Source organism: Mus caroli, unplaced genomic scaffold (genome assembly GCF_978045245.1).
Source record: "Mus caroli unplaced genomic scaffold, Mus_caroli_1 scaffold_7, whole genome shotgun sequence".
Classification (NCBI taxonomy): domain Eukaryota; kingdom Metazoa; phylum Chordata; class Mammalia; order Rodentia; family Muridae; genus Mus; species Mus caroli.
The window spans coordinates 111,735,731-111,761,225 of NW_028227262.1; the positions used below are offsets into that span (position 1 = coordinate 111,735,731).

Below are 25,495 nucleotides of genomic sequence, written 5' to 3' on the forward strand. Positions count from 1 at the left end.
ACAGTTTGGGGTTTTAGTTTCAATCTTTTAAAGTTCATATCCTTCTTTCTAAATTCATAAGGAATTTGTGTGTGTGCGTGTGTTGTATACGTATGCATTTTATATATACTAGATACACTAAATGTTGTACAAGCCCTTTTAATTTTAAGTCACATGCCCAATGGCTTCTGTTCTTACTGATCAGCAACCTCTTTATCACTGTTTTCCAAACCTAAGTAGTATTGTGTTCTTTGTATATTTGAGATCAGGTCTTGATGAGTCAGTCACCACGCACCCAATGTCCCATGTTTTCTATAGAACAAGAAACTCTGGATCTCTCCAAACCTAAGAGTCAGAATTATAGGAATTCCAAACATCTCTCTTTAAAGGCTCCTCAAGCTATTAAGAAGCATTTTTTTTTAATGTTTTCTTGAATAGATGCAAACTGTTTCTATGCGGGAAAGTTCTTTCTCAGACATACATATAATATATACAAAGCACTGATCAAAACTTCAGCAAGAGCCAGGTGGTGGTGGCACACGTCTTTAATCCCAGCACTTGAGAGGCAGAGGCAGGCGGATTTCTGAGTTCGAGGCTTGTCTAGTCTACAAAGTGAGTTCCAGGACAGCCAGGGCTATACAGAGAAACCCTGTCTCGAAAAACAAAACAAAAACAAAAACAAAAAAATTTCAGCAAGGTACACAGATGCTCATGGTTTGAATGTGAAATGTCCCCTGAAGGCTTAGTCGGCTGTACCATTTTGGGGAGCTTTGGAAATTTTAGGAGGTAAGAGCTAGTTAAAGGAAACAGGTCAGTGGAGACAGGTCTTGAAAATCATATTTGGTTCCCAGACCCTCTACTACTTCCCGACTGCATGAAGAGAACAGTCTCCTCTAAACACTCCCTGTGTTACCATGGGCCCAGAATCAACAGAGCAGAGAACTAAACCATCTGTAAGCATGGGCTTCTTCCTCCTTAAACTGTTTCTATCTGGTATTTTATCATAGCAATGGAAAGTAATTGATACAAATACACATTTATAAAGCAAAATGCATTAAGAACAAACACAAAGAAATCCATAGGCCAATTTTATCTGTGTACATTAAAAAAAAAAAAAAAAAAAAAGAAAAACCTAGGGCTGGAGAGATGGTTCAGCAGTTTAAAACACTGGCTGCTCTTCCAGAGGTCCTAAGTTCGACTCCTAGCACCCACGTGGCTATTCACAACCATCTGTAACACCAGTTCCTCGGGAACTGGGCTTAGTGGGCACTGCACATAAATGGTGTACAGACACACATGTAGGCAACACACACACACACACACTTAAAAAATATTTTAAAAATCCATCTGAGATCTCATCAAGAGTGGAAAAATACGGACTGCCCTAAGAACATGGACCCTGGCCCCCTGCCAGATGGCCTAATTACCCGAAACTTTTGAGAAAAACAACCGCAGAATGTTTCAATATCTCAGGTGCCTTAAAACAAGTATCCACCCCTAGACTTCCCCTATTTCCTCCCTGATCCTCCCCCTAGTTTGTGGTTTTTGCCTTTATAAGCCTGCTGAAAAATAGGGTCGGGGTAGAACTCCTCTACCCCTGAGTGGTGTATGAGTCTCAGCCCCAGCATGCTGGTTTGAGCTCTTGTCCCGTCTTCTCACTGTTAATAAAGTTCCTCGTGTGATTATAGCAAGTTCGGTCTCAGTGTCTTGCTGGGTGCGCTATTCCGGAGACTTGCGTGAGGGTCTCCCTTCAGGGGTCCTTCATTCACATATGTAATGATCTAAGTCTGATCCTCAACACTGAAGCAAATACAAATTTTAAGTTCCCTTTTGTTTTGTTTTGTTTTGTCTGTCTTGTTTTTTTTTTAACCACTTGGACTATGTTCCTCCATAAGAGCTGATGATTATCCAACAAAAGCTAGGAATAGGTGAGGTCATGGACTTTAAATGAGAACCTACCACCATCACTTTACTAAACCAGCACAACTCCAAACTACACTCTAAGTATTTATCCCAGCACCCTCAGATAAATGTAGCTCTTACCCCGCATTCAAGAAACCCTCTTAACACCACCTGGGAGACCACAAGTGATCATGGGGTGCATGGCCAAGACTCAGGGCAGAATGGGCAGAAAGACTGTATGAGCTAAAGGGCCAGAAAATTTGCTGTGAGAATGGTCCTGCTGGAAATGACAAAGCATAATAATATGACTGTCTCAACAAGACCTGGAATAGCCCAGCCTTAATAGACATGTTAATAGAGAAGTGGGATAACATAGGCAATTAAGGAATGCTGAGGGAGGAGAAATAAGATTTCCCCTGGGGATGAATCCCCTCAATTGGTTAATATACATATAAGTAACAAATACTAAATGGACTGAGGTTTATTTACATATTTAGGCATAATATATACTAAAGAAAAGAGAGGCTATGATTTCAAGAGGGAGTATGGGAGGTATACATGGGAAAGATTGGAGGGAGGAAAGGGAAGGGAAAAATGATATAAATTTAAATTAAAAAATACTTTTATACTATTAAGTACTTAAGAGTAAATTTTATGAGATAAGAGAGATCATTGCTGAGAAAATGTTGTATTATAAAACAAACAAAACCTCTAAATAATGAAGAAAACCTGTCAATACAGCTATATATTCAAGGTTGTTTCTAATTCTTACTAGCATTTTGATGGCAGAACATGTCTATTAAATAATGACCACGAAGCCATAAGTAAATAATATGGTATTTTTGTAAAAGCAAAACCAGAAATGAATATGTACACCAGAAACATATATGTATAATCAATGTGGAACTAGAAACTAGCAGGAAAACAGATGACCTCTTCAAGTTGCTGGGGTGGCTACTAATTATCATTCAGGAAAGAGGACATGATTAAATTCCTACTTTACCTGACCCCTAAAATTTTGAGTAGATTAAAAATTTTAAATTGGCCAGGCATGCAAATGCCTGCCTTTTATCCCAGTAGGCAGATGCAGGTAGATCCCTGAAAGACAACCTGGTCTACAAAGTATCATCCAGGACAGCCAAGGGCTACATACTGAAATCCTGTCTTAAGCAAAACATCCACTTTAGAATTTGGCTGCTGAGACAGCTCAGTGGATAGTGGATAAGGTACCTTGCTCATCACCAGTGACAGCAGTTTTATCTGTGGGACGAACACAGGATGGAAAGAACTGACTTTTCCAAGTTATCCTCTGACTTCCACATGCGCATGTGGCACAAGCACCTCCACACCCACCAATAAAAGTGTAATCAAAAATATCTGCCATACTTGAATAGCTAGTGGCCCCCAAGGTGCCCCTGTTAAAGGCTGGGTCTCCAAAGTACAACTACCAGGTGGTGAGACTGCATGAATGGGCCTTGTGAGGTTCTAGAATCTACAGGGGTGTGTCCAGTGAGGTCATAGAGTTGAGGGGTGTGTCCAAGTGAGGTCAAAGGCTCATGACGGGTGTGTTCTGTGAGGAAGTTTTATGATCCTGACTGCTTTCTCTTGGTTCCTACTTGCTGATGAAACAGATGAGTGATGTACATGTACAACTCCCTTTGTACAAAGCACATATTTGTGATCCACAATTAAAAATTACAATTAAAAAAAATCATACTTTACCATCTAGAGACATGTTCTAAGAATGCCAGTAGTGTTTTACATAAAAAGCCTTTATAACAATCTAAATATCTATACAGTAGCAATAAGCTTGTGTGCCACATTCAAATAATAGACAGCAGCAAAATGAACACATATTACGAAACAAAGAAATCAACTAAATCAAAATGAAAATTCAAGAAAGCACACAGAACTAATAAAACTAGAAGAAAAGTCTAATAATGAGTAACAAAAAACTTATAATAGTGGCTATGGCTAGAAAAAGGAAGCAGGTCCCTTCAAAGACATTCAAATTCTTTCCTGAAGTAAATAAATACCTTCCAAGCCCCAAGAAAGAGACCTTCCTTATCCAAGTCAAAGACTTGTTAGCTTCTGTATGAGCCTCTCACCTGGTTCTGGAAGAGCCCAAGGATTCTAACCTTCCCCATATCGGTTCTAGTATATTCAGAGTTACTATGATTTACTCATAGTCCCATACTCTGAAAAAAGTTTATGGCCTGAATCCTGGGTGCTAGGATGGAAAGTACTTAAATAGACAGATACTATAGTAAGGGTCATACCTCACTGGTAGAACATGCCATAAGGTTCTGGGTTCAATACCCAGCACAAAACAGAAACAAAACAAACAAAAACCAAAACAACAACAACAAAAAAACCATTTAACAATAACAAAAGCAAACTTAGCATTGGTTTTAAAGTCATATATACCACATAGACCTACATTAACCCTCTTTATTGTTTATAGCTCCTAATCACCTTTAAAAAAATCTGTTTTCTGTAAAAACAGTAACACTGAACTATCACACTGGCAGCTACAACTTGCTGTGTTCCAGTTACTGTGCTAAGTGTTCCATGTTTATCAAAAAATTCACAGCAGTATTACTTTGAGAATAAGTAATGTATATGAAGGTCTAACCTGGGCTGGAACCTTGGAAGGTGTGCATTATATCCTTATCCTCTCATTAAAATCAGGTGACAACAACTGGCTTTTTTCAAAAGAACCAACATGGCCTTATCTCTGTTATCCTCCCCAACTTGGGGGTCGTTAGATCCCAAATTTGAACTTCTCCTTCAATTTCATTCCCAAATCATAGATATTTCAGTACAAAAAAATAGGCAAACAAACCAAATCCTAACAAAAAGCCAAGACATTTCATACCATACAGTAAATATAACCAATGCCTAACTGAAATAAGTCTTTATTACACACACCAACCTAGAAGAGTAGGAATAATTTGCAACACAAGATTTTTTTTAAATTATTTTTAAGGAGTCATTTGAAACCACACAGGCAAGGAAGGAGTCACTTTAGAGAAATCATAAAGCAAATAATACAAACTGTTTCATGCACAACACAAAGAATGCAGACTATATTTCAGAAACAAATTAAACAGAAACTACTTGATTGTAACTTACTAACGCTACAAATGTTCTTTTGTTTTTTCTGTATTCTCTAACAAAAACAACTCTTTAAATGTTTTGTTCATTGCCCATTTAAACTTAAATGTTTTAATCTTCTGGAGTCTAAGATGCGTGACTTGCTATCCCACTTTTAGCCTTTTTAGTCTTAGCTTCTATTAGTGCAGAGTTTATAACTTTAGAATGGCTAGCATGCACATAACCTGTTCATTTCTATGAAAGGGGTGTGGATTTAAGGTCTATTTACATGCACCTGATCAAGTGACATGAGGTGAATGATCAGACAGATCCTAGTCAAGACATATAAATTGTGACATCTACGGAGAAAAGTGAGTTAATGTACAGAGTATAAATCAGTGATCTGTACTTAGTCATACCACTAATGGCTTGCTATCAACACCCACACACCCCCTACGCCCTTCCACACATACACACACTCACACACCATACGAAAGTGCTGGGGATATGCTGAGAAATGTATTGTTAGGCTGTTAACAATACACTGATGACTATAAATTCACTGGTATAATTTAATGGTATCATCACTGTATTCCATCTTAATGGAATGAATTATGTGCTATCAAAAGACTCACATAATATCAACAGAAACACACTTTACTTTAGAAAAATTAATATTTTTATTTTATGTGTATTAGTACTTTGCCTGCATGTATGTATGTGCATCACACGTGTAATGTGCATGCAGCGGCCAGAAGAGGCTATGAGATCCTCTGGAACTGCAGTTACAGATAGTTGTGAGCTAACACATAGGTGCTAGGAACTGCAAGAGTAGCAAGTGCTCTCTGCTGAGCTCTCTCCCCAGCTCCTATACTATTTTCCTAAGATGCTAGGGATTGGATCCAGGGCCTCACACATGCCACCCAAGTGCTCTGCTGTTGAGCTACACACCATCAGCACCCCCCACACACACACACACACACTATACACTCATACATACATTCGGGACAAGTTATTCAGAAATTTTATACTTCTTTCTTTCTCATTTATAATTCTCTGTATTGTGGCTGCAACATCTTGAAATGAGGGACTGACTGGAACATGCAGATCTCTGTTCCTGTTGTCTTGGAAACAACATATCCCTCAATGTTTTAAGTCCAATGAATAATACTGCCACTGGGTTATATACTCAGGGTAGCTGCTTGTTTTATATAATTCCTTCCCCACAGTATACAAACAAGACTTCATCTACCTTGGACTGCTTTCCTAAGCCTTGAGGGGCTGGTTGGCAATGAATAGTTAACTTCTGCTGGTCCTTTTATATCTTCTTATAATAAACCTCCATCATGTAATCTGTGTTGTTCTGTCTCACTGAATTTATGTAAGTAAGTAATAAAAATGCAGTAGAAGATGTAGCAAGCTAAAATAGTAACCAGGCTTCTTTACAAGGAAAAACAAATAAACAAACAACTCTCCCAAAAAACTAGTGTAGTTTACCATAATGTCATACACAGTAGACTATACAACAAGGATTGTCATCAGAAAGTACTGTCTAGCAGGGGATGGAGGGATCGAACTTGCCTTTAATTCCAGTGCTAGGAAGGAAGAGGTAGGTGGATCTCTGAGTTCAGGACCATCCTGGTCTACAGAGTGAGTTCCTGGACAGTCAGAGTTACTGTCTAGTCATAAAAGGGGTCAATTCTTTAAGAACCTGCAATCTTACACACAAGGTACCTAACAGAACATTATAATAGACATTTTAGAAATAGTCACAGTTGAAAAAAGCTGTGTTGTAGTTGGAGATTTCAATTCTCTTCTCTCAATTACCAACAGAGTAATGAGCAAATAAATAAATAGATAAAATCAGCAATAAGACTTGAGTTAAAACCACGAAACCTAGACACTATTGCATATGCCAGCAAGAGTTTGTTGGCAGGACCCTGATATAGCTCTCTCTTGTGAGGCTATGCCAGTGCCTGGCAAATACAGAAGTGGATGCTCACAGTCATCTATTGGATGGAACACAGGGCCTCCAATGAAGGAGCTAGAGAAAGTACCCAAGGAGCTAAAGGGGTCTGCAACCCTATAGGAGGAATAGTAATATGAACGAACCAGTACCCCCCAGAGCTTGTGTCTCTAGCTGCATATGTAGCAGAGGATGGCCTAGTTAGCCATCAATGGGAGGAGAGGTCCTTGGTCTTGCTATTATATGCCCCAGTATGGGGGGGGGGGGGGGATGCCAGGGCCAGGAAGTGGGAGTGGGTGGGTTGGGGAGCAGGGTGTGGGGAGGGTATAGGGGACTTTCGGGGAGGAAACTAGGAAAGGATATAGCATTTGAAATGTAAATGAAGAAAATATCTAATTAAAAAAAGATTTGAGTTAAATAACTTGATACAATGACATTTATTGTCACCCCACACTAGCAGAATGTAAATTTAAGTGTGAATGTAAAGTCATCAAGATGTAATATATGCTAAACAGTAAAACATGTTTTCAAAGAATTACAGAGTTGGAGAGATGGCAGGCACAGTGGTTAAAAGTCGCAGTTGTTCCAGAGGTCCTGGTTTGGCTCCCAGCAGCGTGCACAGAGTACAAACATACATGCATGCAAAGGCCAAATATTTACACACAGTAAAGTAAAATAAACTGAAACATACAGCCTGCTTCATCATCAAAATGACATCATCTTAGAAATTAAACTGTTGGCTATTCACACTCCAGCAGCTGGGAAACTCCCTTTGCAAACTCTGCATACTGTGTAACACTCTCAAAGCAGGAAAGTGACCAGGTCCCTGTCTGAGAAGCTCCAGCAGCCAAGCACTAACCCCCAGAATCCCCTAATGGCTCTGACAAGGCCTTCCCTACAAGAAAAAAAAAAAAATCCCACTAATCTCTGAACAGGAAAATCCACGAATCCCTGAGCTTCTCCAAGCTTAGGACTTGAAATCCCACCAATCCTCACCCTGGAGATCCACCCCCCACCTTAACACACACACACACACACACACACACACACACACCCTAAGAAACTCTATATAAGCCCTCAGTACAGTTCTGTTCCATGTTGTCTTCTGGGGGCAGAGACAGCCAACCCTGGATTTGTCCCTCTCAATAAATCTTTTTTGCTGCCTAGTGTGACTGATGGCAAGAAGCCAGGAAGCTAAGACTGGAGCAGGGCTGAGGCTCCTCCCCTCCTTAGCTCAGTTGGAGATACCCTCCTATGAGCTGCAATGCTGAAAAGGAGCAGTGAGGCCTAGCTGTTACACTGTAACACTCCAGCTCAGCCAGGGATAGCCTCCCTGGGGCTGCTGTGCCTCTGCTGAGGAGGCTTGCTCTCAAAGCTGTGTGGTTCCTGGGCTCCCATGTCTCAGGATACCCGTTCATTAGGACGCTGTCCCACCTCAGAGTTGTGTGGTTCCTGGACTCCCAAGTCCCAGGATTCCTTCAATTTGTGCAGGAATACTAACAAACATATTTCCAAATAACTCATGGTTAAAGGATGATTTTTAAATTAATGATATGTATTTCTACCTGAACAATAATTTGGAAAATTAATTTGAAGGACTTGCACTATATGTCTCCATAACTATAATACACTTCAGTAATGTAGCTCAGTGACATTCAAGCCTCCTTGGTCAAGAGCATGCACTACTTGCCCTTCCAGAAGCTCTGACTCCAGTTCCCCACACGCACAACAGGCAGCTCACAACAAGTGACCAAAGCCCTCTTCTGGCCTCCACTGACACTGCACTCATGTGCACAAACCCATACTCCGACATACATATAAACATATAATTAAAAATAAAAGTATTGGAAACAATGGAGTAGAACAAAACTCCAGAGATAAATACACATAGAATACAGAACAAGTCTTTAACCAGAATTTCAGAAAGAAAATATAATGGGCAAGAATTCTGAAGAAATGAAATAATTCTGAAAATTTTCCAGGATGAGTGAATCCAAGAGAGAATGAAAAATATGTAATATGCAAAAACTGAAATCAAAAGGAATAAATTATCATGAAAAAAAAAAAGGCAAGACTCTTATGCACAACAAAGGAGGTCAGAAGACAAGAGAAAGCTAGATTCCCCGCTCCACTTGCTACCCCTCAAAACCGTCCAGTCAGCGAGCAAGGCATATGGCACAGGCCCATAATCCCAGCAACCAGGAGGTACACGAGCAGGAGGATCTATAATGCAAGGCTAGCCTAGACTACAGGAGACACTCCCCCACACACACACAAAGGTGGGGGGGGGCAGAAAAGGTAATAAAAACATGGAAGAGAGATCCTAAACTGAGTGATTGTTATTAAATATTGAATAAATTGTACTATTTGAAAAATACTGTGATAAGTAAGTCTGCTATAACAAACGTGATAGTAAAATCCAATGATATGCTACCAACTCAGCAAACTTGAAGTTTCCTAAAATCATTTACTTTTAGACTTTACTTTCTATGCTGATAAAAACTTGTGGCCGGGCATGGTGGCGCATGCCTTTAATCTCAGCACTCGGGAGGCAGAGGCAGGCAGATTTCTGAGTTTGAGGCCAGTCTGGTCTACAGAGTTCCAGGACAGTCAGGGCTACACAGAGAAACCCTGTCTCGAAACCCCCCCCCCAAAAAAAAAAAAAAAAAAAGTGTGTGAATATGTAAAATATTGGCTGAGTTCAAAGGTCAAACTTCTTTCCCCATCACCTTTTCACGCCCTAACTTTATTTCCCTTTAGGTAACTATTTTCATTACTTTGTTTTTAAACCATTTTGTTAAACATTTTCTAGTTTACAAATATTTAAATTTTGTTTTAAAAATTATTTTTCTTACACAAAAAGTAGCTGCCTACTATATATACTACCCTGCAGCTTGTTCCTGTTCGCATACAGTATTAGGGTGACTCATTTCACATCATTAAATATACAGTAGGTCTGATTTGTTATTCCCTCAGCCACACACATGCACACACACGCGCGCACACACACACACACACTGGGTGATTAGATCCCTGTATACAACATCTCTCCTCTAATGGCTTACTTTTAATCTTCTGTATTACAGAAGACACAGTGAGTAACTGTCTACATACCACTTTAGACCAGTAGCTGAGTGCTTTTAAAATAGACTCCTAGAAGTGGGTTTGTGGGTCAAAGATAAAAGGATCACCAACATTTCAAAAACTGTCAAATGCACCTTCACTGTAAATGCATTCTATCTAGTTTCACAAAGTTTCAGAGAGAGCATGCTGATAAACTTTTGGATTGCTGCCCAAAAGGTAAAAAGTAGTTCTCTTGGTACAGTAAATTTTAATAGATATATTCATTAAAGCCTTAATGCCATTTCAAACTGATCACTTGGGAGTCAGAGGTGGATGATCTTGGTGAGTACAAGGCCAGCCAGTGTAACATAGTTGAAAGCTTTTTTTTTTGGGGGGGGGGAGAGGGGGGAGAGGGAGAAACAGAAAGGGAGAAGAGAAGAGAGAATTCTAAACTCTACCTCTTCAAGGTAACATGGTGTTCTAAACTACCCAAACAAAAGAGATTCACAAACATACAACTGCCTCTTCCTTTAAAAGTAATCCAAATGGGTCCAACACCAATGTCTATTACAATCCCTAAAACTAGGGCTCAGTAAATACTGAGAAGAGGGAGCAGAAAGATTGTATGAGCCAAAACACCAGGTCATCTGCTCACAGAACGGAAGAAGAAAGAAGAAGAAGAAGAAAGAAGAAGAAGAAAGAAGAAGAAGAAGAAGAAGAAGAAGAAGAAGAAGAAGAAGAAGAAGAAGAAGAAGAAGAAGAAGAAGAAGAAAGAAGAAAGAAGAAGAAAGAAGAAGAAGAAGAAGAAGAAGAAGAAAAAGAAGAAGAAGAAGAAGAAGAAGAAGAAGAAGAAGAAGAAGAAGAAGAAGAAGAAGAAGAAGAAGAAGAAAGAAGAAGACAAAGAAGGCGAAGACAACGATGACAATGGTGGGAGGGAGGGAGGGAGGGAGGGAGGGAGGGAGGGAGGGAGGGAGGAGGGACCCACACCACAGCAGTGCCTGCCTCCCAAGAGCCAGGCTCTAACCCAACACATACAAGGGATACACCCCCACCTCCCCACCTCCCCACCTCAACACCCTCACCAGCAAGGACTCCAGCAAGCCTAGCAGTTGTGGGCTCTACCCTGCCTAGCTGGAACTCTATCTTCCTTCTGGTTCCCGCCTGCACCAACAGCAGGCACTGAGCAGCACTCCCCCTTTACCCCACAGCTGTCTGACTCCCAGGAGGTCTGCTCAAACTTGAGACATTCCTCCTGGGAGGCTCAATCCAACTCAGAACACTCAGGCCAACCAGCAACAGAGGTGTTGAAAGAACATAATCAACAGAAGCTCATACAATATAACACCATCTGAACCCACCTCTCCTACTACAGCAAGCCCTGTATATCCTAACACACCTAAATAAAAACACTGTGACCTCAAATCCCAGTCTCATGAAGATGGTAGAGGCCTTTAAAAAGGATATAAATAATTTCCTTAAAGAAATTCAATACACAATCAAAAAGGTAGAAGCCCTTAAAGACAAAACAATTATATCCCTTAAAGAAGACAGAGCCCAGAGTTGACCCTGTGCTACAGTACTCCATCCAAATACTACAGGGAGAGAGTGGGTCTCCCAGGAGTGCTGACAAGCCTGTGAACACAGGTAAGACGATTGCTTCTGCTAAGAGGGACCCGCCTGGAGACCTTAGGACACAGGAACCAAGGAGCAGCCTGGGACAGGATTCTTCTGGTTTCCGTATGCGCCAGGAGCTGACCCTGTGATACTACCAAGAAAGAGCTGGTCTCCCAGGAGTGCAATACACCTGCGAGCACAGGTAAGACCACCATTTCTGCTCAAATTCCTGCCAGAGGAATTTGAAAAAAGAGGGACCCGTCAGAGCCATCAGGACACAGAAACCAAGGAACAGCAGGGAACAAGATCCTTCCAGTTTCCATCTGCATCCTGGAGCTAACCCTATGCCACACCTCTCCATACCCAAATTCCTCCCAGAGAGAGCTGGTCTCCCAGGAGTACTGACACACAGGCTTTCAAGGAGGGATAAACCATAGTCAGAGACAGCAAGATCAGCTAACACCACAGATAACCAGATGGTGAGAGGCAAGTACAAGAACATAAGCAACAGAAACCAAGGCTACTTGGCATCATCAGAAACAAGTTGTTCCACCACAGCAAGCCCTGGATACCCCAACACACGAAAAAAGCAAGATTTTGATTTAAAAATCACATCTTATAATGATGATAGAGGACTTTAAGAAGCATAAAAAAAAACTCCCTTAAAGAAATAGAGGAGCCGGGTGTGGTGGCACACGCCTTTAATCCCAGCACTTGGGAGGCAGAGGCAGGCGGATTTCTGAGTTCGAGGCCAGCCTGGTCTACAGAGTGAGTTCCAGGACAGTGAGGGCTATACAGAGAAACCCTGTCTGGAAAAACCAAAACACACACACAACCAACAAAAAAACAAAAAGAAGAAAAGAAATAGAGGAACACGGATAAACAGGTAGAAGCCCTTAAAGAGGAAACATAAAAATCCCTTAAAGAATTACAGGAAAACACAACCTGTGAAGGAATTGAATAAAACCTCCCAGGATCATTAGGTCTTACTTCAAAAGCCTGTACTCCACAAAATTGGAAAATGTGGGGGAAAAAAAAAAGGGATGAAATTTCTAGACAGACACCACATACCAAAATTAAGTCAAGCTCAGGTAAACTATCTCAACAGTCCCGTAGTCCCTACAGGAAGAGAAACCATCTCCCAATCAAAAGAGGCCAGAAGGTTTTAGGGCAGAATTCTACCAGACATTCAAAGAAGAGCTAATACCAGTACTTCTCAAACTATTCCACAAAATACAAACAGAAGAAACACTGCCAAACTCATTCTATGGCCATTGTCACCCTGATACTGAAACCACACAAAGACTCAACAAAGAAAGAGAACTTGAAACCAATTTCACTTATGAACATCAACATAAAAATACTCAAATTCAGCCGGGCGTGGTGGCACACGCCTTTAATCCCAGCACTTGGGAGGCAGAGGCAGGCGGATTTCTGAGTTCGAGGCCAGCCTGGTCTACAAAGTGAGTGCCAGGACAGCCAGGGCTACACAGAGAAACGCTGTCTCGAAAAACCAAAAAAAAAAAAAAAAAATACTCAAATTCTTGCAAAATCCAAGAACACATCAAAAATATCATTCACCATGATCAAGTAGGCTTCATCCTAGGGATGCAGGGATGATTCAATTTATGAAAGTCCATCAACGTAATCTACCATATAAACAAACTGAAAGACAAAAATCACACGATCATCTAAAAAGCCTTCGATAAAATCTATCACCCATTCATGTTAAAAGTCTTGGAGAGATCAGGGATTTAAGGCACATGCCTAAACATAACAAAAAGCAATATACAATAAGCCAAAGCCAACATTAGATTAAATGGAGAGAAACTTAAAGCAATTCCATTAAAATCAGGTACAAGACAAGGCTGCCTACTCTCACCCTATTTATTCAATATAGTTCTTGAAGTTCTAACTAGAGCAATAAGACAACAAAGGCGATCAAGGGAATAAAAGTTGGAAAGGAAGAAGTAAAGGTTCCACTATTCACAGACAATGATAGTATACATAAGCAGTTCCCAAAATTCTACCACCTGATAAATACCTTCAGCAAAGTGGCTGGATATAGAATTAACTCAAAGAAATCAGTAGCCCTACTTTATACAAGTTATAAATGGGCAGATAAAGAAAATTACTGAAGAAAGAAATTAAAGAAGCTATCAGAAGATAGAAAGATGTTCATGGATAGGCAGGATTAACATAGTAAAAAAATCTTACTAAAAGTAATCAGATTTAATGCACTCCCCATCAAAATTCCAACTTTGAGGCAGGCGGATTTCTGAGTTCGAGGCCAGCCTGGTCTACAAAGTGAGTTCCAGGACAGCCAGGGCTACACAGAGAAACCCTGTCTCGAAAAACCAAAAAAAAAAAACAAAAAACAAAATTCCAACTTTATATGGAAAACAACAACAACAACCAAGGACAGCCAAAACAGTCATGAACAACAACAAGAATCACCATTCCAGACCTCAAGTGATTAAGAACTACATGGTACTGGTGCAGAAACAGGTTGATCAATGGAATAGAATCAAAGACCCAGAAATAATCCCACACACTTATGGACACCAGATTTTTAACAAAGAAGCCAAAACCATACAATGGAAAAAAGAAAGCATCTCCAACAAATGGTGCTGGTTTAATTGGATGTCTGCATGTAGACAAACGCAAATAGATCCATATTTATCACCCTGCACAAAACTAAAGTCCAAATGGATCAAAGACCTCAACATAAAACCAGATACACTGAATCTAATAGAAGAGAATTTTTCTCAAAGACTATTTTTAATAATGGTCCTTAAACACTTTAACCACCCTTCTAGCCTATCACCCATCAGAGGTAGTGGGAAAAAAGGATACAGGGGAAGTGGACCTGTTTAGAAATGGTTCTTTGCAGCAAATCCCATCTATGTTGTCAGGTAGTCAAAAATTCAGTTCACTTGTCAGGAGCAGCAACTCGATCCACTCACAAACACTTCACAGAGATACAGCAGTCTAGTTTAGTAGTGTCGAGATTGCTGTACCTTAGTTACCAAGTCCTTCCAGTATACAGAGCTAAGAAATGCACAAATACATAATAATGTCATCCTGCCTCTCAAAAGACACTGAGTAGTATAGGTTCCCTTGTGCCTTGCTGTTTCCACTTAGTATATTACTACAAATCAGAATTTGCAGAAAGTGTACAGCTGCGGGTCTCAACCTGTGGGTCTTGACCCCTTTGAAGGATGAATAACCCTAATGACCCTTTCACAAGGGCCAACTAAGACCATCAGAGAAAACACACTTTCTCCTCTATGTGTCCCCAGACAAGTCCACTCGCCTGCAGATATGCCCACATAAGAGTGCCTGACATGATGACATCACAGTGCCAACTCTATCACATATACCCCAAATACAGCAACATGTGACAGGGTTAGTGCTATAATGTTCTTATGCAGACCAACTACACATGTGTAGAGAGCGTCTGTGTTGAAAGCAGCAGTATTGCAGGTCAAATGACACTTTATGACTTATGATTCCCATGTACCATGGGAATTTAATATGGTTGCAGATCAGTCTTTTTATATTCAGCTATGATTTGAATGGTGCCTCCTGTGGTAACAACATGTATCTAAAAAAGAGATAGGATGATAAATCCTAGGAAACGTTAATGAGCTGTACTGACTGAACAATATTATCTTTTGTTTTATTAAAGCTATTGCTATATATTTGTTTTCATTAGAAAACCATTCCATGACAATGGATCATGTAGAGAAGAACATTAAGAAAATACAGTGAGGATTTTAGAGTGGTTTTCCCTCAACAATTACAGCAGGAATTGCAATGTGTTATTTGTTGTGAAGTTCTATCAACTTCATATTGAAGACAAACTAAATCACCACTTTGGTAGCAAGCATCTGAGCTTTGCCAGCCAAGGATGCTAACTATTTTAGAAGCAAAGCTGATGGAGTTAAGAACACCAAATTTGATGCTGCTGGCAAGTACCACAACAAAACATAGCAGCTGTGATGGTTTGTATATCCTTGGACCAGGGAATGGCACCATCTGAAGGTGTGGCCTTGTTGAAATAGGTGTGACCTGGTTGGAATGGGTGTGTCACTGTGGATGTGGGTATAAGATCCTCACCCTAGTTGTCTGGAAGTCAGTCTTCCACTAGCTGCCTTTAGATGAAGACATAGAACTCTCAGCTCCTCCTGTGCCATGCCTGCCTGGATACTGCCATGCTCCCACCTTGATGATAATGGACTGAACCTCTGAACCTGTAAGCCAGCCCCAATTAAATGTTGTTTTTTATAAGACTTGCCTTGGTCATGGTGTCTGTTCACAGCAGTAAAACCCTAACTAAGACAGAAGTTGGTACTGGGAGTGGGATATTGCTGTGATAGGTCTGACCATGCTTTTATTTGACAGAATGTGGATTTTGGGACTTTGTATTTGGAAAGCAATGGAATGCTTTAAATGGGGCTTAATGGGTCATCCTAGTAGGAATATGGAAGACTTAGTTGCTGGGAGTAATTTGAACTGTGTTGACCTGGCCCAAGAGATTTCAAAGGAGAAGAATTTCAGAATGTGGCATAAAGACTGGTTTTGTGGTACTTTGGTGAAGAATGTGGCTATTTTTTGCCCTTGTCTGAAAAGTTTGCCTGAGGCTAAGGTGAAGAGACTTGGATTAATTGCATTGACAAAGGAAGTTTCAAAAAAGCCCAGCAGAGACTTTGTTCTCTGGTTAAGTCTTATGAAGAGAAGTTTGAACAAGCATAGCAAGCTTAGAAAGGAAAAATATAAAATATATGGTTTGAGTATTAAAGGGGTACCAGGAAATGAAATGGAACAAATTCCTGTGTTCTAGGAGATAACAGATTAAGGGAGTGGGACCTTGGGGCAAGATCTTACCCAGCTAAAATAAATCCAGGCATGGTGGTACACACCTTTAATCTCAGGAGACAGGCATGCTGATCTCTGCATTCAAGGTCAATCTACAGAGCAAGAACCAGGATAGCCAAGCTTAGGCAGTGAAGGATTTAGAAAACATAAAGTTAGTGATAATGTAATAGGACAAGGGGATCATGTTCTAGTTCCTGTAAGAAGCAGAACTCGGCAGCTTCAGCCATGTGGCTCTGGCTCTAGAGTTAAGAATGGAAGGAACTACTGGGAAAATTGATGCTGGTTAGCTGGAGCTAAGGAATTAGCAGTGATTAAGAAGAGACCAGCATCACTGAGGTGAAATCTTCTGGAAATTGTTTTCTGGGAGCACAAAGAAGCTGTGTTCCAGAGATAACCAAGGTTGCACCTCATGCTGCGGCTGGACTTGGTAATGTGTAAGAGTCACTCAGGTGGTACTGCTTATGAAGGAATGAAGGGATAATGGAGAGAAGCTGAGGCTTAGCACTGTGAGAGGCCAGGGAAGGCCATTGGAGAAGGTGAAGCCTCAGCTGTAGTTGATGGCCCAGGACTGAAGGGGTCATGCAAAGGATTTGAGGCTTGGCACCCTGAAGAGAGCCTATGAGAGGCTATTGGTGAAGCCTAGTTGGAGTGGACCCCAGTGTATTAGAGATGTCAGTACCATGGAGTGATCACCAAGAACTGCAGCGATAGTGGAGTGGATCAACCTGAGCTTAGAGTGCTACAGAGGGCAGAGCTGGAAAAGTGATGCCAGCCCTTAGGAGGAGTCCAAAAGATCAAGTGGAATCCCAGACACTGAAACAAGAAGCTGTAACATTGAATTTGCCTTGGAGACTCAAAGATGTTAAAGATGCCAGAGCCATGGGACACATGCTGAGGAAAGCTGCTAACAGGGAGTGGAACCAGCCCAGGAGAAAGCAGTTTGTTGCAGTCAACAAAGATGAAAAAGGAGTGGAGATCTGAAGACTGCTTTGACATCAGCCATGGAGATGCAGAGTTTGGAGTTTGCCCAGCTGGTTTCCTGCCTTGCTTTGGAGATTACAGTTAATTAAGTTGGATGAATCTCAGAAGAGACCTTTAACTTTGGACTTTTAACATTGTTGTGACTGCTATAGACTATGAGGACTTTGAAAGTTGGACTAAATGCACTTTGCATTATGCTATGTTTAAGTGTGGCCCCCATAGACTCATGTTTTTGAACAAGTCTATGGGGACCAGGGAGTGGAATGTGATGGTTTGTATATCCTTGGACCAGGGAATGGCACCATCTGAAGGTGTGGCCTTGTTGAAATAGGTGTGACCTGGTTGGAATGGGTGTGTCACTGTGGATGTGGGTATAAGATCCTCACCCTAGTTGTCTGGAAGTCAGTCTTCCACTAGCTGCCTTTAGATGAAGACATAGAACTCTCAGCTCCTCCTGTGCCATGCCTGCCTGGATACTGCCATGCTCCCACCTTGATGATAATGGACTGAACCTCTGAACCTGTAAGCCAGCCCCAATTAAATGTTGTTTTTTATAAGACTTGCCTTGGTCATGGTGTCTGTTCACAGCAGTAAAACCCTAACTAAGACAGCAGCCATTGAAGTTTCATATTTAGTGGAACTCAGAATCAAAATAGCTATGAAACCTCACACCACTGTTAAGTTTACTGCTGCTAGTGGCCAAAGTCGAGACAAATTTGTTATGCAATTGAGTACACTTTCCTTATCTAAGGACACTGTCTGCAAAAGAAGAGATGACATGTTTGCTGATATTCTTCATCAGGTAATCCAAAAAAATTCAATCTTCCCTACTTCCTATTAAGTATCCAGACTGATAAATCTACATATGCTGTAAACTGTCCAATGTAGAGGCGACCTTCATTCACACTGTTCTAAGATGTGCCTCTGTATATGATGATTGTTAATTGCCAATCTGGCAGTAAGCTGAATGTTGGCAGAATGTTTGGAATTGTCCTCTCAGCTTTCTATAAGTGAATGCTTGTCCTCCTTCATCTACCCAAAAGATGATTCTCTGAGATTATCATGTTAAAAAGCAAACTGCCTTGGCCAAACTGCCATTGTCCTGCTACTGATTGGTTTGGACTAGAATGTAGCTGTTTGTAGAATAAAAGCTAACAGCTAATAACTGGCAGGAAGTGTAAAGTTGGACTTCCTGGTAGAGAGAAAGAGACTCTGAGAAGAAAGAAGGACTTTTCACCAGGAGACATGAGAGGAGACAGTTGTGACTATGGGCATGGAAGGTATAGCTAGCCATGTGGACTAGGTGGTTGGATTAACTTAAGTGAGCTAGTTGAAAGTCTATCCAGCTAAGGCATAAGCTTTGAAATATTAAAGTCTCAGTGTCTGGTGGGGTTTGGGCTGGCAGATCTACGGGGTCTTACAACAGTCCACAGTTACTAGTTTGTTTGGTTTTTTTAAAAAAAAATTTATTAGATATTTTCTTCATTTACATTTCAAATGCTATCCCAAAAGTCCCCCATACCCTCCCCCAGCCCTGCTCCCCAACCCACCTATTTCCGCTTCTTGGCCCTGGTGTTCCCCTGTACTGAGGCATATAAAGTTTGCAAGTCCAATGGGCCTCTCCAGTGATGGCCGACTAGGCCATCTTCTGCTACATATGCAGCTAGAGACAAGAGCTCCGGGGTTCTGGTTAGTACATCATGTTGTTCCAACAATAGGGTTGCAGATCCCTTTAGCTCCTTGGGTACTTTCTCTAGCTTCTCCATTGGGGGCCCTGTGATCCATCCAATAGCTGACTGTGAGCATCCACTTCTGTGTTTGCTAGGCCCCGGCATTGTCTCACAGGAGACAGCTGTATCAGGGCCCTGTCAGCAGAGTGTTTAAGATCAGTTTCTTTCTACACTCCTCCTGAAATAACAATTACTGCACATGATGCATGTGACAGAGGTGGTTCACTTCTGACAGAGCGTAAGTTCTCTTGGGGAAAGTTTGTGGTGTATGAACAGATGATGCTCCAGCTACACTAGTGTGTCAATCTCGATTTCAATGTTTGCACTGAAGGAGTCACCGAAAGTCACTGGAACTCACTATTATGATTCACCAGCAAATGTGAGCAATGAAGACACTGCCACAAGAGTTACAAAAAAATAATGAAAAGAAACATCAATTATTTTGTAAAGCTGAGTACTTTAAATAGTCCTGTTTTCACAACTGTGAAACTGTTGGATGTGCTGCACAAAACTATTTTACACAGAAGTGAGATGGCTGTTGAGAGGAAATGTTTTAAAATATTTTTGAGCTTCATGGGGAACTCAAAGATTTTCAATCAGAAAGCAAGACTGCAGTTCAAATTGCAGAAAATAACATACATGGTGGTTGATAATATTGCCATCTTGACTGCGTTAAATTTATCACTACAAGGATCAAATGCAACATGCCTCGATCTGTCTGATAAGATCAGGCCATTCCAAATGAAACTTCAGCTTTGACCAAAAGAATGAAAATATATTTGCATGTTACCTGTTAAGGCCTGGGTAACTTTTGACAGTATAATAGTCATCTTATTAATAATTTATAGTAAGTTATTAGTATTACAAGGAAATTGTTTCATATGCTATTACTAATGATACTTTCTTATGAGTAAATTGATTACATATTCTGTTATGTTCTGTGCTTTGGAGTTCTTGGAAACCAATCACAAAAGAAGTCAACTGGAATTTCTTTGTACCCGATTTCATGCTGTGTGTGAGCCTTTATGGCTTTTGTTGGCCCTGGAATGTACCCCAACATAAGAGAGACACTTGCACCAATATATGAAGCTATTTTGGATGTGACTTCCATTTTGAGTAGAGGTCAAATAAAGTTTAAGTTCCCAAGACCGCCCTGGGAATTGACATCCTACTTGGCAGAAAGAGTCATGTATGTGGGTAACTGACATCCTGGTTGGCAAGTTAAGGCATGCATGTTAGATAGGCAAGTCCCCTGCCACAGTTGAACACCCCAACCAAAGGGGGCAGGATAAGTGTACAACAAAGACACGCTCCTAAGGAAGTCCCCTATCCCTAAATCCTGACTGGCGGAATAACTTGGCACAGGTGTTTGTGGATTTTAGGCTTAAAAGCTCTGTAGAATCCTGGCTCCAGGTCACAATTCAGCTCCTGGGTCTGGATTGCGTTGCGGATCCATCAGTCTTGGGGTGTGCATTCATAAACCAGCCTTGTTTGACTGAGATCAGTTTCTAGTGGTTTTACAGTGATTCCCAGATGCCAAACAATGCTTATCTACTTTGAGGGGTATAAAATCAAACTAGACCAAAGGATTATAATTATTCCTGTGAAAGGACACTTGTACATGCTTGCAGACAAATTTCACAGCATTTCCCAAATCTACCTGACACTCCATTTACACTTACCAGAAGCCCAACAAACATGAAGATGTTCTTGAGAGAGCACAAGAGGAGTTTCATTGAACTTGTTAACAGCAATGCAGTGAGAACTTACTTCTCTCCAACAACAGTTACCAAATTCTGGATCAAATATATCCTGTTCTGTCTGACTGTTGTTACTTCCATTTCCAATAACACAGCTTTGTGAAACATTTTGTTGCACACAGGAAATGCACCTCAGTGTCAAAGACAGACACTACCTCAGAGTAAAGGGCTGGAAAACAATTTCCCAAGCAAATGATCCCAAGAAACAAACTGGAGAAGTCATTCTAATATCAGGTAAAATTAACTTTCAACCAAATTGCCATCAAAAAAGATGAGGAAAGACACTTCATACTTGTATACCTAGGCCCTCGGCCTACTTGAACCGGGTACACCTGGGAGGCAGGCTGGGGCTGAAAAAGACTTAGAGGGCGGCCCATCCCCCCAGTGGTGTCTGGAGCCAGCCTGTAGGTGATGTGCAGAATAGGATGTTCCTCTGGAATATCTCTGGGGCCTCTCAGCAGGTAGCAGTGTCTTGGAGTGAGCAGTGGCAGGTGACAGAACAATAGAGCCATCTAGGTCGGAAGGCTCCACCCTAGTCAATCTCCTTCTTAGTGGCAGCAAGGTCAAAGTCTGGATCAGCCTGCTTCAGGCTGGGGGAGCCTACAATTCCTCCCTGATTATATAATAAAAATAGCCGGACCGAGGCATAAAATTTATTTATGCTCCGTAGTTCTGCCTGATTTCTTTGGGCCTAGTGAAGAAACCTGTCTCAGTGGGATTCCCAAACTTTTCTCATGGTAAACCCACCTATTAGCTAGGCCAAGGTGAATTCCCTGGTCTGGGTAAGAAGGGCCACAGTTCCAAGTAAACACTAGCCCTGAGCTATTCTAGCTTGTTCTTTGTAATGCCTAATTAGTTTCATTGTCTCTTCCAAGCTCCTGGACTTCAAGCATTTTCTAGGATGTTGGAACACTGGTGAAGGCTTAGCTATGTCAGAATTCAATCTTAAAAGGCACTTATAATAAGATAATACTAAAATAGAGTACGTGGATACATACACCAGACTGACTCGGGGTTAGGGTATGAGTATACGGGTTATGAGAACGCCAAAGTTCCAGGAGGTGAGTTTCAGTGAAACTCATTGCCTCGTGAGTGCTCCCAGGCCTCTCGGCCTGCCAGGCAAACTTCACTGGTGTGCGTAGCACATACTCATCAAAGGAAAAATCTACCAAGAAGAACTCTCATTCTGAACATCTATGCTCCAAATACAAGGGCAGCCACATCCATAAAAGAAACTTTACTAAAGCTCAAAACACACACTGCACCTCACACAATAATAGTGGGAGTCTTCAACACCCGACTCTCATCAATGGACATATCATGGAAACACAAACTAAACACAGACACAGTGAAAATAATAGAAGTTATGGACCAAATAGATTTAACAGCTATCTACAGAACATTTCATCCTAAATCAAAAGAATATAACTTCTTCTCAATACCTCATAGTGCCTTCTCCAAAATTGACCATACAATCTATCACAAATCAGATGTCAACAGATATAAAAAGATTGAAATAATTCCATGCCTAACAGATCACTACAAATTAAAGCTGGTCTTCAACAGCAATAAAAACAACAGAAAGCCCACATACACCTGGAAGCTGAACAATACCTCTACTCAATGATAACTTGGTCAAGAAAGAAAGAAATTAAAGACTTTTTAGAATTTAATGAAAATGAAGGCATAACATACCCAAACTTATGGGACACAATGAAAGCAGTGCTAATAAGAGGAAAATTCATCATAGCTCTGAGAGCCTCCAAAAAGAAACTGGGGAGAGCATACACTAGCAGCTTGACAGCACATCTGAAATCTTTGGAACAAAAAGAAGCAAATATACCCAAGAGGAGTAGACAGCAGGAAATAATCAAACTCAGTGCTAAATCAAGCAAGTAGAAACAAAAAGAACTATACAAAGAATCAACAAAACCAGGACCTGGATCTTTGAGAAAAAAACAAGATAGATAAACCCTTAGTCAGACTTTCCAGAGGGCACAGAGACAGTATCCAAAGTAACAAAATCAGAAATAAAAGGGGAGATGTAACAACAAAAACTGAGGTAATTACAAAGAACAAACAACAACAGCAGCAACAACAAAAAACCCAAACATCAGATTCTACTACAAAAGCCTATACTCAACACAACTGGAAAATCTGAATGAAATGGACAATTTTCTAGACAGATACCAGGTACCAAAGTTAAAGCAGGATCGGACAAACCATCTAAAAAGTCCCATAACCCTAAAGAAGTAGAAGCAGTCATTAAAAGTCTCCCAACCAAAAAAAGTACAGGACCAGATGGGTTTAGTGCAGAATTCTATCAGACCTTCAAAGAAAACCTAATACCAGTACTCTTCAAACTACTCTACAAAACAGAAACAGAAGGAACACTGCCCAATTCATTCTATGAAGCCACAGTTATGCTGATTCCAAAACCTCACAAAGACCCAACAAAGAAAGAGAACTTCAGACCAATTTCCCTTATGAATATCAATGCAAAAATATTCAATAAAATTCTCGCAAACCATATCTAAGAACACAGCAAAATGATCATTCATTACCAGCAAGTAGGCTTCATCCCAGGCATGCAGGAATGGCTTAATACACAGAAATCCAACAATGAACTCCACTATATAAACAAACTGAAAGGAAAAAAAAAAAAAAACCCACACGATCATTTCATTAGATTCTGAAAAAGCATTTGAAAAAAATTCAAAACCCCTTCATGATAAAACTCTTAGAAGATCAGAAATTCAAGGCCCATACCTAAACATAGTAAAAGCAATATACAGCAAACCAGTAGCCAACAGGGCTAGAGAGATGGTTAAGAGCACTGACTGCTCTTCCAGAGGTCCTGAGTTCAATTCCCAGCAACCACATGGTGGCTCACAACCATCTGTAACGGGATCTGATGCTCTCTACTGGTTTGTTTGAAGACAGCCACAGTGTACTCATATAAATAACATAAATAAATCTTGGAGGGGGGAAAAAGTAGCCAACATCAAACTAAATGGAGAAAATAAACTTGAAGCAATCCCACTAAAATCAGGGACTAGACAAGGCTGCCCACTCTCTCCATACCTGTTCAATATAGTATTCAAAGTTTTAGCCAGAGAAACAAAAGGAGGTCAAAGGGATACAAATTGGAAAGGAAGAAATCCCCAAAAATTCCACTAGAGAACTCCTACAGCTGATGAACTTTAGTAAAGTAACCGGATATAAAATTAACTCAAAAAAATTAGTAGCTTTTCTATACTCAAAGGAAAAACAAACAGGCTGAGGAAGAAATTAGGGGAAACAGACACCCTTCACAATAGCCACAAACAATATAAAGTATTTTGGTGTGATCCTAAGTAAACAAGTGAAAGATCTGTATGACAAGAACTTCAAGTCACTAAACATAGAAACTGAAGAAAACCTCAGAAGATGGAAAGATCTCCCATACTTATGGATTGGCAGGATTAATGTAGTAAAAAATGGCCATCTTGTCAAAAGCAATCTACAGATTCAATGTAATCCCTATCAAAATTCCAACTCAATTCTTCATAGAGTTAGAAAGAAGAATTCTCAAATTCATTTGGAATAACAAAAAATCCCAGAATAGCGAAAACTATTCAACAATAAAAGAACTTCTGGGGGAATCAGCATCCCTGACCTCAAGCTGTACTACAGAGCAATTGTGTTTAAAAAGTTCATGGTATTGGCATAGTGATAGGCAGGTAGATCAATGGAATAGAATTGAAGACCCAGAAATGAACCCACACACCTATGGTCACTTGATCTTTGACAAAGGAGCTAAAACCATCCAGTGGAAAAAAGACAGCAAATGGTGCTGGTTCAACTGGCAGCCACCATGTAGAAGGATGTAAATTGATCCATTCTTATCTCCCTGTACAAAGCTCAAGTCCAAGTGGATCAAGGACCTCCACATAAAACCAGATATTCTAAATCAATGAAAAGTGGGGAAAAGTCTCGAACACATAGGCACAGGGGAAAAGTTCCTGAACAGATCACCAATGGCTTGTGCTCTAAGACCAAGAATCGACAAATGGGACCTCATAAAGCTGCAAAGCTTCTGTAAGGCAAAGGACACTGTCAATAAGCCAAAACAGCAACCAACTGACTGGGAAAAGATCTTTACCAATCCTACTTTTGTAAGCAGCCTCCACATGCAACTTCTGTATGAACTGAGATTACAGGTTTTATGGCAGAGGATTGGAAGCAGCTACCCAAAATCTTAAATTTCAAGTCATTTTAATATATATCAACTTACATAGGCTTACTTATCCAACCACATATAAATGATAATTGGGTGTTTGGAGAAAAACAAAAGGGACTACAGTATATAAAGGCCTGTAACTTTAGAGCAACTGTAGTGCTTGGAAGGTTGAATATTATGAAGGAATTTTTTTTTTAATCCAAACCACACAAAGCTACCATTAGAGTTTGTGGCAGCCTCAACTCCTATCATCAGGATACTCATCATAGCATATATGAAATGTAGCATTCTTTTTCACATG

The 25,495-nt window shown here is 40.5% G+C and overlaps 1 protein-coding gene across 3 annotated transcripts in view; it reads right to left on the minus strand.

Annotated features, from left to right (window-relative positions):
- Positions 1-25,495, minus strand: part of Trim24 (tripartite motif containing 24) — a 108,440-nt gene that overhangs the window by 64,072 nt on the left and 18,873 nt on the right. The window contains exon 1 of one of the 3 annotated variants that reach the window (XM_021164257.3): positions 3,112-3,511. The exons of the other annotated variants lie outside the window; for them this stretch is intronic. Coding sequence (XP_021019916.1) covers positions 3,112-3,265 — 154 coding nt within the window. The 5' untranslated portion in view covers positions 3,266-3,511. Of the gene's footprint in view, positions 1-3,111; positions 3,512-25,495 lie in introns of those variants that run through there. 3 annotated transcript variants of the gene reach the window in all.